Raw genomic sequence first — 20,844 nt, forward strand, 5'->3', positions numbered from 1 at the left:
GAGTTATAGTGATAGGGGATTCTATTGTAAGGGGAATAGACAGGCATTTCTGTGGCTGCAAACAAGACTCCAGGATGGTATGTTGCCTCCCTGGTGCAAGGGTCAAGGATGTCTCGGGGCGGCTGCAGGGAATTCTGGAGGGGGAGGGTGAACAGCCAGTTGTCGTGGTGCATATAGGTACCAACGATATAGGTAAAAAACGGGAAGAGGTCCTAAAAGCTGAATATAGTGAGTTAGGAGGTAAATTAAAAAATAGGACCTCAAAGATAGTAATCTCAGGATTGCTACCAGTGCCACGTGCTCGTCAGATTAGAAATAGAAGGATATTTCAGCTGAATATGTGGCTAGAGGAATGGTGCAGGGGAGAGGGATTCAAATTCCTGGGACATTGGAAACGGTTCTGGGGGAGGTGGGACCAGTACAAACTGGACGGTTTGCACCTGGGCGGGACATGGACCGGGACCGATGTCCTAGCGGGAGTGTTTGCTAGTGCTGTTGGGGAGGGTTTAAACTAAAATGGCAGGGGTTTGGGAACCTGTGCAGGGAGACAGAGGAAAGGGAAGCAAGGATAGAAACAAAAGACAAGAGGGAGAAAAACAAAAGTGGAAGGCAAAGAAATCAAGGGTGTAAATCAAACAGGGCTACAGTAAATAATAATTCTAAAAGGACGAAGAGTGATAAAAAAACAAGCTTGAAGGCTTTGTGTCTTAATGCGAGGAGCATTCGTAATAAGGTGGATGAATTAGCTGCACAAATAGATGTAAACGGATATGATATAATTGGGATTACAGAGACATGGCTCCAGGGGGACCAAGGCTGGGAATTCAACATCCAGGGGTATTCAATATTCAGGAAGGACAGGCAAAAAGGAAAAGGAGGTGGGGTAGCATTGCTGGTTAAAGAGGAGATTAACACAATAGTAAGGAAGGATATTAGCTCTGATGATGTGGAATCTGTATGGGTAGAGCTGAGAAATACCAAGGGGCAGATAACGTTAGCGGGAGTTGTATACAGACCCCCAAACAGTAATGTTGAGGTTGGGGATGGCATTAAATGGGAAATTAGAGACGCGTGCAAAAAGGGCACAGCAGTTATCATGGGTGACTTTAATCTACATATAGATTGGGCTAACCAAATTAGTAACACTACTGTGGAGGAGGAAGTCCTAGCGTTTACACGGGATGGTTTCCTGGACCAATATGTCGAGGAACCAACTAGAGATCAGGCCATCTTAGACTGGGTATTATGTAACGAGAAAGGATTAATTAGCAATCCTGTTGTGCGAGGCCCTTTGGGGAGGAGCGATCATAATATGATAGAATTCTTCATTAAGATGGAGAGTGAAATAGTTGACTCAGAGACTAGGGTCCTGAATTTAAATAAAGGAAACTATGATGGCATGAGGCGTGACTTGGCTAGGATGGATTGGGGAGCGTTACTTAAAGGGTTGATGGTGGATAGATAATGGCAAACATTTAAAGATCGCATGGATGAACTACAGAATTTGTTCATCCCTATTTGGCATAAAAATAAAACAAAAAAGGTGACTCAACCGTGGCTAACAAGGGAAATTAGGGATAGCATAAGATCCAAGGAGTGGATTTATTAATTGGCCAGAAAAAGCAGCAAACCTGAGGATTGGGAGCAGTTTAGGATTCAGCAAAAGAGCACAAAGGGATTAATTAAGAGAGGGAAAATAGATTATGAGAGTAAGCTTGCAGGGAACATAAAAACTGACTGCAAAAGCTTCTATAGATATGTGAAGAGAAAAAGATTGGTGAAGTCAAACGTAGGTCCCTTGCAGTCAGAATCAGGGGAATTTATAATGGGGAACAAAGAAGTGGCTGACCAATTAAATACATAGTTTGGTTCTGTCTTCACAATGGAGGACACAAATAACCTTCCAGAGATGTCGGGGAACATAGGGTCTAATGAGGGAGGAATTGAATGAAATCAGTATTTGTAGGAAAATGGTGTTAGGGAAATTGATGGGATTGAAGGCCAATAAATCCCTAGGGCCTGATAATCTACACCCTAGGGTACTTAAGGAAGTGGCCCTGGAAACAGTAGATGCATTGCTGGTCATCTTCCAAAATTCTATAGACTCTGGAACAGTCCCATGGATTGGAGGATAGCTAATGTAACCGCACTATTTAAAAGAGCTGGTAGAGAGAAAACGGGGAATTATAGACTGGTAATCCTGACATCGGTAGTGGGGAAAATGCTAGAGTCCATTATAAAAGATGTAATAGCAGAACACTTGGAAAACAGTGACAGGATCGGACAAAGTCAACATGGATTTACAAAAGGTAAATCATGCTTGACTAATCTACTGGAAGTTTTTGAGGATGCAAGTGGTAGAATAGATAAGGGAGAACCAGTGGATGTGGTGTATTTGGACTTTCAGAAGGCTTTTGATAAGGTCCTGCATAAGAGATTAGCGTGCAGAGTTAAAGCACATGGGATTGGGAGTAAGGTACTGACTTGAATAGAGAACTGGTTGGCAGACAGGAAGCAAAGAGTTGGAATAAACGGGTCTTTTTCCGAGTGGCAGGCAGTGACTAGTGGGTACTGCAGGGATCGGTGCTAGGACCCCAGCTATTCACAATATATATTAATGACTTAGACAAGGGAACTAGATGTAATATCTCCAAGTTTGCAGACAACACAAAGCTGGGTGGGCGTGTGTGCTGTGAGGAGGATGCAGAGAAAGTCCTGTATGATTTGGACAGGTTGGGTGATTGGGCAGATGCATGGCAGATGCAGTATAATGTGGATAAAGGTGAGGTTATCCACTTTGGTGGCAAAAACAGGAAGGCAGATTATTATCTGAATGGCAATAGATTGGGAGAAGGGCAAGTGCAAAGAGACCTGGGTGTCCTTGTGCACCAGTCGCTGAAGGTAAGCATGCAGGTGCAGCAGGCGGTTAAGAAGGCAAATGGTATGTTGGCCTTCGTAGCAAGAGGGTTCGAGGACAGGAACAAGGATGTCTTGCTGCAGTTGTACAGGGCCTTGGTGAGACCACACCTTGAGTATTGTGTTCAGTTTTGGTCACCTTACCTGAGGAAGGACGTTCTTGCCATGGAGAGAGTGCAGCGAAGATTCACCAGGCTGATACTTGGGATGGCAGGAATGACGTATGAGGAGAGATTGTGTCGATTGGGCTTATACTCACTGGAGTTTAGAAGATTGAGAGGGGATCTCATTGAAACTTATAAATTTCTAACAGGACTAGACAGACTAGATGCAGGAAGGATGTTCCCGATGGCGGGGGAGTCCAGAACCAGGGGTCACAGTTTAAGGATAAGGGGTAAGCCATTTAGGACTGAAATGAGGAGGAATTTCTTAGAGAGTGATGAACCTGTGTAATTCTCTAACACAGAAGGCATTTGAGGCCAATTCATTAAATATATTCAAGAAGGAGTAAGATATATTTCTTAAGGCTAAAGGGATCAAGGGATATGGGGAGAAGGCAGGGACAGGGTACTGAATTTGGATGATCAGCCATGATCTCATTAAATGGCGGAACAGGCTCGAGGGGCCGAATGGCCTACTCCTGCTCCTATCTTCTATGTTTCTATGAACAGGGCCAGACAGGCGTCTGTAGGAACAGGGCCAGACAGGCGTCTGTAGGAACAGGGCCAGACAGGCGTCTGTAGGAACAGGGCCAGACAGGCGTCTGTAGGAACAGGGCCAGACTGGCGTCTGTATGAACAGGGCCAGACAGGCGTCTGTAGGAACAGGGCCAGACAGGCGTCTGTATGAACAGGGCCAGACAGGCGTCTGTATGAACAGGGCCAGACAGGCGTCTGTAGGAACAGGGCCAGACAGGCGTCTGTATGAACAGGGCCAGACAGGCGTCTGTAGGAACATGGCCAGACAGGCGTCTGTATGAACAGGGCCAGACAGGCGTCTGTAGGAACAGGGCCAGACAGGCGTCTGTAGGGATAGAGCAATATGATCGAGATGTGTAAAATTCTGCGAGGATGGGACAGGGTGGATAGAAGCAGACTGTTTGCAGTAGTTGAGGGTCTAGAACAAAGAGCCACAGATACAAGATTAAATGTCAGAGATTTAGAACAGAGGGCAGGAGAAACTTCTTCACACGGAGAGTTGTGAGGCTGTGGGATTGACTCCCAGGGTTAGTAGTTGAGGCAGAAACAATATCAACATTGGAGATTAGATTGGAGAGGGGGATGAAGGAAAGGGGATGAAGGGATATGGGAACAGGGCGGGTAAATGTGATGAGAACTGTTTGCTGGTGTGGAGGATAAAGGCCGACATGGACTAGTTGGGCCGAATGGCCTGTTTCCATGTTGTAACTGCTGTGTATTTCTATGATTTGGCTGCTACAATAAGGAGAGTGCGGTAGATGCTGGATGTTGCTACCAGTGGCTGTATTGGGGTCATTCTACATCCTTAGGTTCTAAAAGAGGTGGCTGCAGAGATAGTGGATGCATTGGTTTTGATCTTCCAAAATTCCCTAGATTCTAGAGCAGTCCCAGTGGATTGGAAGGTCGCAAATGTAACATTGCTATTCAAGAAAGGAGGGAGAGAAAAAACAGGGAACTACAGGCCAGTTAGCCTGACATCAGTCGTCGGGCAAATGCTAGAATCCATTGTTAAGGAAGTGGTATCAAGTCACTTAGAAAATCATAATATGATTAGGCCGAGTCAACATGGTTTTATGAAAGGAAAATCGTGTTTGACAAATTTATTAGAGTTTTTTGAGGATGTCACTAGCAGGGTAGATAAAGGGGAACCAGTGGATGTAGTATATTTAGATTTCCAAAATGCATTCAATAACGTGCCACATAAAAGGTTATTACACAAGATTAGGGCTCATGGGGTTGGGGGTAATATAGTAGCATGGATAGAGGATTGGTTAACGGACAGAAAACAGAGAGTGGGGATAAACGGACCTTTTTCAGGTTGGCAGGCTGTAACTAGTGGGGTGCCGCAAGGATCAGTGTTGGGGCCTCAGCTATTTACAATCTATATTAATGACCTAGATGAAGGGACTGAGTGTAATGTATCCAAGTTTGCTGATGATACAAAGCTAGGTGGGACAGTGAGCTGTGAGGAGAACACAAAGAGTCTGCAAAGGGATATAGATAGACTGAGTGAGTGGGCAGTAAGGTGGCAGATGGAGTATAATGTAGAGAAATGTGAGGTTATTCACTGGTAGGAAGAATAGAGAAACAGAATATTTTTTAAATGGTGAGAAACTTTCAAATGTTGGTGTTCAGAGAGATTTGGGTGTCCTCGTGCAAGAAACACAGAAAGCTAGCCTGCAGGTACAGCAAGCAATAAGGAAGGCAAATGGCATGTTGGCCTTTATTGCAAGGGGGTTGGAGTATAAGAGTAAGGAAGTCTTGCTACAATTGTACAGGGCCTTGGTGAGACCACACCTGGAGTACTGGGCACAGTTCTGGTCTCCTTATCTAAGGAAGGATATACTTGCCTTGGAGACGGTGCAACGAAGGTTCACTAGATTGATTCCTGGGATGAGAGGGCTGCCCTATGATGAGAGATTGTGTAGAATGGGCCGATACTCTCTGGAGTTTAGAAGAATGAGAGGTGATCTCATTGAAACATACAAGATTCTGTTTCCCCCTGGCTGGAGAGTCTAGAACTAGGGGGCATAGTCTCAGGATAAGGGATCGGCCATTTAAGACTGAGATGAGGAGGAATTTCTTCACTCAGAGGGTTGTGAATCTTTGGAATTCTCTGCCCCAGAGGGCTGTGGATGCTGAGTCGTTGAGTATATTCAAGGCTGAGATCGATAGATTTTTGGACTCTAGGGGAATCGAGGGATATAGAGATCAGGCGGGAAAGAGGAGTTGAGGTCGATGATTGGCCGTGATCTTATTGAATGGCGGAGCAGGCTCGAGGGGCCGAATGGCCGACTCCTGCTTTTACTTCTTATTTCTTATGTTCACATTCGTTCACTGACTGGTGCCGTTTGGATCGATGGAATTTGCTTTAAGATGGTTGAGCGGTTGCCTCTTTCATACGGATACTCTCTGCACCGAATCGTGGGCTATGTATGGGTCGGTTGGGTGGAAGGGAGTGGGGGGTGTGGTGGTGGGGAGCTACCCTTCATTTGTAACCAACAACCTGTTCTTCTCCAGCATTATATTTGCAGATATCAAGGGTTTCACCAACCTGTCGATGGTCCTGACTGCATATCAGTTAGTCCACTTGCTGAATGAACTCTTTGCGCAGTTCGACGACCTGGCTGAGGTTAGTTGAGTTCTGTTCTCCAGATCTGAGCCTGTGTAGTGGGAGATTCAGTGATTGCTTCGCTCTTGCCTCAATGTGATCGCCCACTTAACAAAGCGGGGGGGAAGCTTTCCTGTCCCAGTGGGAGGGGCTGGAGCAAAAGCAGCGGCTCCTGTGGGGGTGGGGGGATAAACCCACTCCCGTAGACAGCTTGATGATTAAGAGGCAGGAAATTGGGCGCTGATGCATGTTCTTGAAGGGCCTGCATCACCTTGAAGAGGCGCATTTTTCTGCGGCCAAAAGAAAGAAGCAAGACTGTGGCGCTCTGGGAAGATCTCTGGGCCATGAGCTTTTCGAGTGGAGATGCTAGTGGAGTAAGAAAACAAGAGAGGATGTCCTCTTGTCCTGTTCTGCATCCGTGCTTCCACAGCAAATTGGTGAACAGCCCCAGCAAGAGGTGGCACAACATGTAAATGCAAGCAGCATTATCTCTCTGACCTGGCTGCTGTGCTGAAAGGAATTTAATGATCTCACCAGGACTGCCAAGATAAATCTATCCCTCACATCCCTCATTCTTTCTGCACCGCCCCACTAGACCCTACCTTGGCCTCAGCTCCATCAATCCTTCCCTTCCGCACTTGTCCTGGCTCTCAGGGCAAGACTTCACCCTTCCTCCTCTCTGCTTTCACTCACTCCCTCAAACCCTGCAGCTGCTCTCACAACTACATCTCCCTCTGGGCCTCACTCGCTGCTTCGTCCATGCTCACTCTGGTTTGATAGCTCACACCTGCTGACAGCTCCCTGCCCAGGGCACGTACTAATCTGCAGCCACTCTCAGAAGAACATAAGAAATAGGAGCAGGAGTCAGCCATTCGGCCCCTCGAGCCTGCTCTGCCATTCAATAAGATCATGGCTGATCTTCCATCTCATCATCACTTTCCTGCAATATCCCCATATCCCTGGATTCCCTTAATATTCAAATATCTATCGATCTCTGTCTTGAATATACTCAATGACTGAGCCTCCACAGCCCTCTGGGGCAGAGAATTCCAAAGATTCACCACCCTCTGAGTGAAGACATTTCTCCTCATCTCAGTCCTAAATGGCCGACCCCTTATTCTGAGACTGTGACCCCTGGTTCTAGACTCCCCAGCCAGGGGAAACATCCTCCCTGCATCTACCCTGTCAAGCCCTGTAAGAATTTTGTATGTTTCAATGAGATCACCTCTCATTCTTCTAAACTCGAGAATATAGGCCTAGTCTCCTCAATCTCTCCTCATAGGACAATCCCCCCATCCCAGGAACCAGTCTGGTGAACCTTCGTTGCACTCCCTCTATGGCAAGTATATCCTTCCTTAGGTAAGGAGACCAAAACTGTACACAATACTCCAGGTGTGGTCTCACCAGGGCCCAATATAATTGCAGTAAGACTTATTTTATACTCCAATCCCTTTGTAATAAAGACTAACATACCATTTGCTTTCCTAATTGCTTGCTGTACCTGCATGTTAACTTTCAGTGATTCGTGTACAAGGACACCCAGGTCCCTCTGAACACCAACATTTCCCAATCTCTCACCATTTAAAAAATACACTGCTTTTCAATTTTTCCTGCCAAAGTGGATAACTTCACATTTCTCCACATTATACTCCCTCTGCCACCTTATTGCCCACTCACTTAACTTGTCTATATCCCTTTGCAGCCTCTTTGTGGCATCCTCATAAATTACATTCCCACCTAGCTTTGTATCATCAGCAAACTGGGATACATTGCACTCATAGAATCATAGAAAGTTACTGCACGGAGGGAGGCCATTTCAGCCCATCGTGTCCGCGCCGGCCAACACACAGCTATCCAGCCTAATCCCACTTCCCAGCTCTTGGTCCGTAGCCCTGCAGGTTAGAGCATCCCAAGAGCACATCCAAGTACTTTTTAAATGTGGTTCGGGTTCCTGCCTCTACCACCCTTTCAGGCAGTGAGTTCCAGACCCCCACAACCCTCTGGGTGAAGACATTTCCCCTCAAATCCTCTCTAAACCTCCAACCGATTACTTTAAATCTGTGCCCTCTGGTTTTTGACCCCTCTGCTAAGGGAAATAGGTCCTTTCTATCCACTTTATCTAGGCCCCTCATAATTTTATACACCTCAATAAGGTCTCCCCTCAGCCTCCTCTGTTCCAAGGAAAACAGACCCAGCCTATCCAGTCTTTCCTCATAGCCAAGATTCTCTACTCCCAGCAACATCCTTTTAAATCTCCTCTGTACCCTCTCTAGTGCAATCACATCTTTCCTGTAATGTGGTGACCAGAACTGCACGCTATACTCTAGCTGAGGCCTAGCTAGTGTTTTATGCAGTTGAAGCATAACCTCCCTGCTCTTGTATTCTATGACACGGCTAATAAAGGCAAGCATTCCGTATGCCTTCTTAACCACCTTATCTACCTGGCCTGCTACCTTCAGGGATCTGTGGACATGCACTCCAAGGTCCCTTTGTTCCTCTACACTACTCAGTGTCCTACCATTTAATGTGTAAGCCCTTTCCTTGTTAGCCCTCCCCAAATGCATTACCGCACACTTCTCCGGATTGAATTCCATTTGCCACTGTTCTGCCCACCTGACCAGTCCATTGATATCTTCCTGCAGTCTACAGCTTCCTTCTTCAGTATCAACCACACAGCCGATTTCAGTATCATCTGCAAACTTCTTAATCATACCCCCTATATTCAAGTCTAGATCATTGATATATACCACAAAAAGCAAGAGACCCAGTACTGAGCCCTGCGGAACCCCACTGGAAACAGCCTTCCAGTCACAAAAACACCCGTCGACCATTACCCTCTGCTTCCTGCCTCCGAGCCAGTTTTGAACCAACTTGACACTTTGCCCTGGATCCCATGGGATTTTAACTTTGTGACCAGTCTGCCATGTGGAACCTTATCAAAAGCCTTGCTAAAGTCCATATGCACTACATCAAACGCACTACCCTCATCTACCCTCCTTGTTACCTCCTCAAAAAATTCAATCAAGTTTGTCAGACACGACCTTCCCTTAACAAATCCGTGCTGACTATCCTTGATTAATCCGTGTCTTTCTAAATGAAGATTTATCCTGTCCTTTAGAATTCTTTCCAATAATTTTCCCACCACTGAGGTTAGGCTGACTGGCCTGTAATTACTCGGTCTATCCTTTTCTCCCTTTTTAAACAAGGGTACCACATTAGCAGCCCTCCAGTCCTCCGGCGCCACACCTGAAGCCAGAGAGGATTGGAAAATGATGGTCAGGGCCTCTGCTATTTCCTCTTTTGCTTCGTTTAACAGCCTGGGATACATTTCATCCGGGCCTGGGAATTTATCCACTTTTAAAGCTGCTAAACCCCTTAATACTTCCTCTCTCACTATGCTTATTTCATCTAATATTTCACACTCCTTCCCCCTGATAGCAATGTCTGCTTCGCCCCTCTCCTTTGTGAAAACAGACGCAAAGTATTCATTACGAACCCTACCATCATCTCCCGCCTCCACACACAGATTACCCTCATGATCTCTAATAGGCCCCACCCTTTCTTTAGTTATCCTCTTACTCTTAATATATTTATAAAACTTGCCAAGAATTTTTCATGCTCTCTCTTTGCTTTCCTGATATCCTTTTTAATTGCACCCCTGCACTTTCTGTACTCCTCTAAAGATTCTGCAGTATTTAGCCCCTGGTATCTGAGATACGCCTCCCTTTTTTTCTTTATCCTACCCTGCATGTCTCTAGATATCCAGGGGGCTCTAGATTTGTTAGTCCCACCTTTTTTCTTTAAGGGCACATGTTTGGTTTGAACCCTCCAGATCTCGTCCTTGAAACTGATTTACCTTCAAGTAGCTGTTTCCAGTCCACTATGGCTAAATCCCCTCTGAGCTTAGCAAAGTTTGCTTTTCCCCAATTTAGAATTTTTATTCCTGATCTATCCTTGTCCTTTTCCATAACTAACTGAAATCTAACTGAATTATGGTAACTAGCACCAAAATGCTCCCCCACTGATACACCTTCTACCTGCCCAGCTTCATTCACTATAACTAAGTCCAGAATCGCCCCCTCCCTTGTTGGGCTTGCTACATACTGGCTAAAAAAGTTCTCCTGGATGCATTTTTAGGAATTCTGCACCCTCTATACCCTTCACACTAATTTTATTGGTTGAATAGGGGGTTGAAATCCCCTATTACTGCCCCCCTCCCCCGCGATGCTGCCCCCCTCCCCCGCGATGCTGCCCCCTCCCCCGCGATGCTGCCCCCTCCCCCGCGATGCTGCCCCCTCCCCCCCCCCGAGATACTGACCCCCCCCCCCCCACTGCCCCCTGGGAGAGGAGAAAACCCACAGGCCAATTCAGAGACTAAAGATTCCGGGAAATTCCTCGCTGACTCCGTGAGTTAAAGCAAGTTCCCCGAGCAGGAGGCACGTGGCCCAACATCCCCGCACCCTGTGTAAACAGCGTTTCCCACCTCCTCGCGAACCTCTTCCAGCTCTCACCTAAACCTTTGCAGCGACTCTGCAGCCAATGTACGAGACAGCATCTTATTCCGAAGCTTGGTGACCCTCTGGGAAAGACAACCGCCTGACCTCTAACCTAGTTCTGGGTTTACACAGCTTGTATGCATGTCCACCCATTCCTCCTAATTTACCTAATTCCAATAATCTGTCCAGGTGGACACTGTCTAATGGGTGAGAAGCTGTGGGGCTGGATTTCCCACTGCCCCAGTTTAAGGTAGCCAATTCTCTGCTGCACTGGGGCCTGACTGGAGCTGCACTGGGGCCTGACTGGAGCTGCACCGGGGCCTGAGTGGAGCTGCACCGGGGCCTGAGTGGAGCTGCACCGGGGCCTGACTGGAGCTGCACCGGGGCCTGACTGGAGCTGCACCGGGGCCTGACTGGAGCTGCACCGGGGCCTGACTGGAGCTGCACCGGGGCCTGACTGGAGCTGCACCGGGGCCTGACTGGAGCTGCACCGGGGCCTGACTGGAGCTGCACCGGGGCCTGACTGGAGCTGCACCGGGGCCTGACTGGAGCTGCACCGGGGCCTGACTGGAGCTGCACCGGGGCCTGAGTGGAGCTGCACCGGGGCCTGACTGGCCGGACTGGAGCTGCACCGGGGCCTGACTGGAGCTGCACCGGGGCCTGACTGGAGCTGCACCGGGGCCTGACTGGAGCTGCACCGGGGCCTGACTGGAGCTGCACCGGGGCCTGACTGGAGCTGCACCGGGGCCTGAGTGGAGCTGCACCGGGGCCTGACTGGCCGGACTGGAGCTGCACCGGGGCCTGACTGGAGCTGCACCGGGGCCTGACTGGAGCTGCACCGGGGCCTGACTGGAGCTGCACCGGGGCCTGACTGGAGCTGCACCGGGGCCTGACTGGAGCTGCACCGGGGCCTGACTGGAGCTGCACCGGGGCCTGACTGGAGCTGCACCGGGGCCTGAGTGGAGCTGCACCGGGGCCTGACTGGAGCTGCACCGGGGCCTGACTGGAGCTGCACCGGGGCCTGACTGGAGCTGCACCGGCGCCTGACTGGAGCTGCACCGGGGCCTGACTGGAGCTGCACCGGGGCCTGACTGGAGCTGCACCGGGGCCTGACTGGAGCTGCACCGGGGCCTGACTGGAGCTGCACCGGGGCCTGAGTGGAGCTGCACCGGGGCCTGACTGGAGCTGCACCGGGGCCTGACTGGAGCTGCACCGGGGCCTGACTGGAGCTGCACCGGCGCCTGACTGGAACTGCACCGGCGCCTGACTGGGGCCTGACTGGAGCTGCACCGGCGCCTGACTGGAGCTGCACCGGGGCCTGACTGGAGCTGCACCGGGGCCTGACTGGCCTGAGTGGAGCTGCACCGGGGCCTGACTGGAGCTGCACTGGGGCCTGACTGGAGCTGCACCGGCACCTGACTGGAGCTGCACCGGGGCCTGACTGGAGCTGCACCGGGGCCTGACTGGAGCTGCACCGGCGCGGGTTGAATCTCTGAGTCCAGCTCTTTCTGGGACACGGAAGGACTGGGTGGATCAGACACTCTCTGGGAGCTAGGTTTGAATCCATGGATCCTGTTTCTAGTGTCTAGCGACACTCCAATTATTTGAGTCAGCAAGGGACAAAACTCTGCAGCTCATTAAAAACAAACTTGTAAACACAAATGGACCAAAAAGAGTGAGATTGATTTTAAAAAGCTGCTGCTCTTTGTGATATCGATGTTGGTGACAGGATAGTGCAGTTAGACATTCTACCTTCTGCTCAACAGGAGCACAACTGTCTGCGAATAAAGATTCTGGGAGACTGCTACTACGCTGTTTCAGGAGTGCCTGAACCACGCGATGATCATGCCCACTGCTGTGTGGAACTGGGCCTGGGGATGATCCGAGCAATTTGGTAAGGAAACAGATTAGCACGTACCGTCGGGGATTGCAATGCAGGGCCACTTCACTCAGATATCTGTGGCTGTGTCTAACTCGGTGCAGTCACCAGAGACTCACCTTTTATAAACAAGGACTGTGTATTTCCTCTGTTTCTGTGTCTGTTTGCATTTAACTGTAAGTTTAAAGAAGCCGTTCTGTCGCTCTGCGGAACTTATATATTGGGAATAAAAGAAAGGGAAAAGACTTGCATTTATATAGCGCCTTGCACCACCGCAGGACATCCCAAAGTGCTTTACAGCCAATGAAGTACTTTTGAAGTGTAGTCACTGTTGTAATGTGGGAAACGCAGCAGCCAATTTACACACAGCAAGATCCCACAAACAGCCAAGAAATAAATGACCAAATAATCTGTTTTAGTGGTGTTGGTTGAGGAATGAATGTTGGCCCGAACACCGGGAGAACTCCCCTGCTCTTCTTCCAATAGTGCCCTGGGATCTTTTATATCCACCTATGAGAGAGCAGACAGGCCTTGGTTTAACGTCAGATCCGAAAGACAGTCCAGCGCTCCCTCAGCACTGCGCCGGGAGTGTCGGCCTGGATTCTGTGCTCAAGTCTCTAGAGTGGGACTTGGACCCACGACCTTCTGACCCAGGTGGCGATATTTCCACCTGCCAGTGACCTGCTCCACTGACCCCATCAGATATCGCAGGGTCAGCTCATTTGCATATTGAATGGATGGCACTAGAACAGGCCCCACGTGAGTACATTTGCTGGGGAGAGGAGGAAGGTTGTAGCTGCAGAATTTAACTTGGTGACGGCAGCTTCCCGCAGGGACCGCAGGTAAGTTACTGGGGAATCGTTCTGTTTCATTTCCAAGTCTAGGACGATGGCATCAATGCCCAGCGCTGGCAGAGGAGCCCAATGCCATTCTCGGACATGAGACCAAAGCGGCCAAACACACATCTTTCATGACACAAACCCCCAGGTCCTCACAGACACGTTAATGCAATGGAGGAAAGACCACTCGCTGAACTCTGAGGCTAGGAAGTCGATGAAAGGAGTTGCCAGAGCCATGTGGAGGTGGATGGAAGTGACACTGGCAAGGGCAGGCAAGGTTGGAAAACTGACATTGTTTCTCTTTCACACGACCCTCCCACACTGATCCTTAAATGGAAGGACAAGTCATCCTACAACCAACCAACCAGATCAAAGCTCTGAAGCGCTGCCACGTCCAGTAGAGATTGGTGATGGACATACGGACAATGACAGACAGGTAAAGACCATCTGGTCCATTGAGCCTGTCCCACACAATTGCAATACCCTGTGTATCACAGCAAATACACTCCACCCCATCCCAAACCATGTGATCTCCTGGGAGAGGCAAAAAAACAGTTAAAAAAAACCCCAGGCCAATTTGGGGGAAAAAAATCTGAGAACTTCCTCTCCGACACATCTCAGCAATCAAAACTAGTCCAGGAGCTCACTCTGGCCCTGAATCTCTTGCAGTACCTACCTTCTGTAAGAGGTGATCCCCATCCCAGCCAGAAACAAATCCAGCTCTCGCTTGAAGGAATTCAGCGAGTCTGTGTCCCCCGCTCGAGCCGGCAGCCTGTTCCAGAGGCCCACTATTCTCTGGGAAAAGAACCAGCTCCTGACCTCGAACCTCGATCTAGCATTATACAACTTAAATTAGTGCCCCCTGGTCCTGCCTAACCTGTTTAATTGAAATAAACTGTCAGCTGGAACACAATCTATTCCCTTCATTATCTTATAAACTTCAATCAGATCCCCCTCTATGTCTACGCTCCTCTAAGTTGTAGAGTCCCAACTCTTTTAGCCTATTTTGGTAACTAAGATGCTTTAGACTGGGAATTAGTCTAGTGGCCTTCCTCTGCACCCTTTCCAAAGCCTCAATATCACCCACCATGTGAGGAGACCAAAACTGGACACATTATTCCAACTGTGGCCTGACTAAGGTCTTGTACAAGGACAAAACAGTATGCCTCGTCTTGTACTCAATTGTCCTATGGATACACCCCAACACCCTATTTGCTCTAGCTATTACTACACGGCATTGCTCTTTAAGGATGTATGCACTAGAATGCCCAAGTCTCTTTCTATCTCCACCATCTTTAATGCCTTTCCCTGAAGGGTGTATGAATGTTGAGCATTTGCCCTGCCCATATCCATAACACTGCACTTATCTAAGTTAGACATCATTATCCACTTTTGAGCCCAATCTCCAAAAACATTATGATCTCCCTGAAGCAGATGAGCATCATCTACAGTTCTAACACTCGCACAGATCTTGGTATTATTTGGAAATTGGCAGATTGTCCCCCAACACCTACATCCATATCATTAATAGAAATAGTAAAGAGCAACGGTCCCAACACTGATCCCTGCGGGCGGGACACCACTGGTTACATAGAATCATAGAAAGTTACAGCACGGAAGGAGGCCATTCGGCCCATCGTGTCCACGCCGGCCAACAAAGAGCTATCCAGCCTAATCCCACTTCCCAGCTCTTGGTCCGTAGCCCTGCAGGTTAGAACATCCCAAGTGCAGATCCAAGTACTTTTTAAATGTGGTTAGGGTTCCTGCCTCTACCACCCTTTCAGGCAGTGAGTTCCAGACCCCCACAACCCTCTGGGTGAAAAAAGTTCTCCTCAAATCCCCTCTAAACCTTCCCCCAATTACTTTAAATCTGTGACCCCTGGTTTTTGACCCCTCTGCTAAGGGAAATAGGTCCTTTCTATCCACTTTATCTAGGCCCCTCATCATTTTATACATCTCAATAAGGTCTCCCCTCAGCCTCCTCTGCTCCAAGGAAGAAGCCTCTTGTGCGATACCTTCTCAAAAGCTTTTTGGAAGTCTAAATAGACAATGTCAACTGGTCTTCCCTCATCCGCCAACTTTGTAACTTCTTCAAAAAATACAATTAGATTTGTAAGACATGACCATTTTATGAAGCCATGTTGGGTGTCCCTATTATGTCGCTCTCTATCTAAGTATTCATATATTGCATCCCTAATGATTCCTTCAAGCATCTTACCTATTACTGATGTTAAACTACCGTGGCTAACAAGAGAAATTAAAGATAGTATTAGATCAAAGGCAGAGGCTTATAATGTTGCCAAAAAGAGTAGTAAGCCTGAGGATTGGGAGGATTTTAGAGTTCAGCAAAGGAGGGCCAAGAAATTGATAAAGAAGGGGAAAATAGAATATGAGAGTAAACTAGTGAGAGACATAAAAACAGACTGTAAAAGCTTCTATAGGTATGCAAAAAGGAAAAGTTTAGCGATAAATGTGGGTCCCTTACAGGCTAAGACAGGAGAAATTATAATGGGGAATAAGGAAATGACAGAGAAATTAAACAACTACTTTGTGTCTGTCTTCGTGGAAGAAGATGCAAAAAACCTCCCAGAAATAGTGGAGAACCAAGGGTCCAGTGAGAATGAGGAACTGAAAGAAATTAGTATTAGTAAAAAAATAGTACTGGAGAAATGAATGGGACTGAAAGCTGATAAATCCCCTGGACCTGATGGCCTACATCCTAGGGTTTTGAAAGAGGTGGCTGTATAGATAGTGAATGCATTGGTTGTCATTTTCCAAAATTCCATAGATTCTGGAACGATTCCCGCGGATTGGAAGGTAGCAAATGTAACCCCACTATTTAAGAAAGGAGGGAGAGAGAAAACGGGGAACTACAGACCAGTTAGTTTGACATCAGTAGTGGGGAAAATGCTAGAATCTATTATTAAGGACATGGTAACAGGGCACTTAGAAAATAATAATAGGATTGGGCAGAGTCAACATGGATTTGTGAAAGGGAAATCCTGTTTGACAAATCTGTTGGAGTTTTTTGAGGTTGTAACTAACAGAATAGATAAGGGAGAACCAGTGGATGTGGTGTATTTGGATTTTCAGAAGCCATTCGATAAAGTGCCACTCAAGAGGTTACATAAGAACATAAGACGTAGGAGCAGGAGTCGGTCATTCGGCCCCTCGAGCCTGCTCCGCCATTCAATGAGATCGTGGCTGATCTGATCTTGGCCTCAACTCCACTTCCCTGCCCGTTCCCCATAACCCTCGACTCCCTTACCGTTCAAAAATCTATCTATCTCCACCTTAAATATATTCAATGACCTGGCCTCCACAGCTCTCTGGGGTAGAGAATTCCACAGATTCACGACCCTCGGAGAGAAGAAATTGCTCCTCATTTCTGATTTAAAAGGGTGGGCCCTTATTACATAGAAACATAGGAGCAGGAGTAGGCCATTCGGCCCTTCGAGCCTGCTCCGCCATTCAATGAGATCATGGCTGATCATCCAAATTCAGTACCCTGTCCCTGCCTTCTCCCCATATCCCTTGATCCCTTTAGCCTCAAGAAATATATCCAACTCTTTCTTGAATATATTTAATGAACTGGCCTCCACCGCCCTCTGTGGCAGAGAATTCCACAGGTTCACCACTCTCTGGGTGAAGAAATTCCTCCTCATTTCAGTCCTAAATGGCTTACCCCTTATCCTTAGACTATGACCCCTGGTTCTGGACTCCCCGGCCATCAGAAACATCCTTCCTGCATCTAGTCTGTCCAGACCTGACAGAATTTTATAGGTTTCGATGAGATCCCCTCTCAATCTTCTAAACTCCAGTGAGTATAAGCCCAATCGACACAATCTCTCCTCATACGTCATTCCTGCCATCCCAGGTATCAGCCTGGTGAATCTTCGCTGCACTCCTTCCATGGAAAAAACGTCCTTCCTCAGGTAAGGTGACCAAAACTGCACACAATACTCAAGGTGCGGTCTCACCAAGGCCCTGTACCACTGTAGCAAGACATCCTTGCTCCTGTACTCGAACCCTCTTGCTACGAAGGCCAACATACCATTTGCCTTCTTAACCGCCTGCTGCACCTGCATGCTTACCTTCAGCAACTGGTGCACAAGGACACCCAGATCTCTTTGCACTTCCCCTTCTCCCAATCTATTGCCATTCAAATAATAATCTGCCTTCCTGTTTTTGCCACCAAAGTGGATAACCTCACATTTATCCATATTATAGTGCATTTGCCATGTTTCTGCCCAATCACCCAACCTGTCCAAATCGTACTGGAGTTTCCCGACATCCTCCTCGCAGCTTACCCTCCCACCCAGCTTTGTGTCGTCTGCAAATTTGGAGATATTACATTCAATTCCCTCGTCCAGATCATTAATATATATTGTGAACAGCTGGGGTCCTAGGACCGATCCTTGCGGTACCCCACTAGTCACTGTCTGCCACTCGGAAAACGACCCATTTATTCCAACTCTTTGCTTTCTGTCCACCAACCAGTTCTCTATCCAAGTCAATACCTTGCCCCCAATCCCATGTGCCTTAATTTTGCACGCTAATCTCTTATGTGGTACCTTATCGAAAGCCTTCTGAAAGTCCAAATACACCACATCCACTGGTTCTCCCTTATCTATTTTACCAGTTACATGCTCAAAAAATTCCAGTAGATTAGTCAAGTGTAGTGGCGCTTCTTAGTTTCCAAACAGGCAGGCCACTGAGCTGTGGGGCCTTTAACAACGAGTAGACGCGTGTCGAAATAAAACGTTCCCAAACGTAGCTTTGTCTTTTAAACTGTTTACTATAACACTTAACAAACGGAATTACAAAGCAAACACGTATAAACGAACACGGTCAAAAACTGTACTGCTCCAAACCTCACAGCTTCTGCCTCTTTCACCACGTGCAGTTTAAAACTGTAAGATGGCTGCACCCATGTGTGGCTTAGGGACTGTTCCATTGTGGCAAGAATGAAGGGGGTGTCGGACTATACTACTGGAGCAAGAAAATAGGGGGTTTCTTAATACAATAAGTCGTTCAGGTAAATTAACTGTATTATGCCATTCAGCCACTATTTTAAAGTATTTTCTTAAGCTTTTATGGCTCTTACATTCCGGCCCCTAATTGACTAGGCACATGAAGCATATTAATTACTCAAACATTAAGAGTCATAAACTAATGAGTTCAACATATTTACAATACAAGTGTCCACTTCTTTCTTTCGTTCAGGAGCTTTTCACGCTGCTTCTTGTAGCAGGCAGAGCTTTGTGATCGGTCTTTCCAGGGTCGTGTAACCGTCTGCAAACAATGCATTCAGAGAGTATTTTTCTTATTACGGAATTAGCTCCTGGAATCCAGTATCTTTGTCTTAGCTTCGCAAGCACGTGATTCCTCCCACTGTGTCCAATACTCTGGTGTATATGCTGAAGAATGAGAGTAGCGACCCGGAGGTCCTTAGAAAGGATAGCAGGATGCTTGGCCTCCTCTGGCATAGCAGATTTGTTTAGTCTCCCTCCCACCCTCAGTACTCCATCTTGCAGTGTAGGGTCCAGCTTGTAGATATGACTACCTTTCTTGATTGGAGTATTTCGCTGTAGAGCTTCGATTTCTTCTGGGTATCTTTGTCTTTGACTGAAGCGAACTATCTCCTTCTCAGCCTTGGCCAAATCCTCCATGGTCAATGAATTCTTGCCCAATGTGGTCTTGTGCTGATGCATGTACTGCTGTAGAAGCATTCTCTGCTTATCAGGGTTACTTTCAGACTGACTGATAGTGGCTCGGTACTCTTTTCTCTTACCGCTCAGGTGTAGCAGCAACTCTTTCAACCTTAGAAACCATGCAACTGCTTTCCTCAACTGGTGCCATCCTGAGAAATGGTTAACAAGCTTGTTCACTGTGTCAAAGTTCTCTTTCGTAGTTATGAAATTTACTGTGACTGATCTCTTGACTTCGACGTCGTCTTCAGTAATCTGACTTGGCATATCTGGTCTTTCTGGCCATGATCTCTCTGTTTCCAGCAGATAACTTGGGCCTTGTATCCAAGTTTCACTCCTCATGAAGTTTTCAGCCTTCAATCCCCGTGAGGCTTGATCTGCTGGGTTTAATGAGGTGTTTACATACCTCCATTGAGATGGTTGTGTAGCTTCTCTAGTGGATGAGATTCTGTTTGCTACGAAGGTCTTGAAGCGTATCTTCTCATTCTCTATATACTTCAGCACCGTCGTGCTATCCGTCCAGAAGACAGATTCTTCTAATGGGAGCTGTAACTCTTTACGCATCACCTGGTCAACTTTAACTGCAACAACCGCTGCCGTCAATTCCAGTCTCGGGATGGTGACCTGCTTCAGCGGAGCCACCCTGGATTTTCCCATGAGGAAGGCACAATGTTTCTGGCCCTGTTGATTTGTCAGCAAGAGGTAGGTAGCCGTGCCACAGCCGTCCTCACTGGCGTCCGAGAAATGATGTAGTTGAGCCGTCTTTGTAACTCCAAAACTCGCGGGCTTGATGCATCTACTGACGTTGAAGCTAGAAAGTTGTTGCAAATTTGTCAGCCATCTGTGCCATCTCTGAGCTTGACCTTCTGGGATATCTTCATCCCATCCTCTCTTGTCTCTACACAGCTCTCGTAGCATCAGCTTCACCGGCAGAATGAGTGGTGCCAGGAATCCGAGAGGGTCGTAGATGGAACTGACCACGGAGAGAATCCCTTGTCTTGTGGATGGTCTTTCGTTCACCATTATCCTGAAGTTGAACGTGTCTGACTCGATGCACCATTGTACACCAAGAGCTCTCTCGATAGGAAGGACATCGTGGCTCAGGTCCAGATCTTTGACTTCAGTGGCTCTTTCCTTTTCTGGGATAGAAGCTAGAACTGCTCTGCTGTTGCTTATCCACTTAGTCAGATGGAATCCTCCATTCGAACACAGAGTTCTAAGGTCTCTTGACAGTGCGATGGCATCGTCTTCTGTTGACACGGACTTCAGACAGTCATCGACATAAAAGTTTCTGAAGATTGTCTCCACAGCCTTGGATGGTGCTTTGCCCTTGCCATCTTCTGCAGTTTTTCTGAGAGCGTAGCTTGCACAGCTGGGAGATGATGTGGCTCCAAACAGGTGTACGGCCATTCTACATTCCACCATCGCTTCACTAACGTCGCCATCTGGCCACCAAAGGAAACGCAGAAGATCAGCATCTTCGTCAGGGATTCTGACTTGGTAGAACATTGATTCTATGTCTGCCATCATGGCAACGAGCTCTTGTCTAAACCTAGTCAAGACGCCAATGAGGGTATTAGTAAGATCAGGACCTTGAAGCAGCTGGTCATTCAATGAAGTTCCTCTGAATGAGGCGGCGCAGTCAAACACTACACGGATCTTTTTCTTCTTTGGGTGATACACCCCGTGATGAG

General features: G+C 47.6%; 1 protein-coding gene across 1 annotated transcript in view; it reads left to right on the plus strand.

The window, feature by feature from the left end:
- LOC147120805 (adenylate cyclase type 8-like) overlaps positions 1–20,844 on the plus strand; it is a 409,028-nt gene that overhangs the window by 49,793 nt on the left and 338,391 nt on the right. The window contains exons 4-5 of the mRNA XM_085977138.1: positions 6,135–6,246; positions 12,488–12,615. Of these exons, the coding sequence (XP_085833264.1) occupies positions 6,135–6,246; positions 12,488–12,615 (240 nt within the window). The remainder of the gene's footprint in view (positions 1–6,134; positions 6,247–12,487; positions 12,616–20,844) is intronic.

Source organism: Somniosus microcephalus, chromosome 3, assembly GCF_052327205.1.
Source record: "Somniosus microcephalus isolate GS21.2 chromosome 3, FLI_Smic_1.0, whole genome shotgun sequence".
Lineage (NCBI taxonomy): Eukaryota > Metazoa > Chordata > Chondrichthyes > Squaliformes > Somniosidae > Somniosus > Somniosus microcephalus.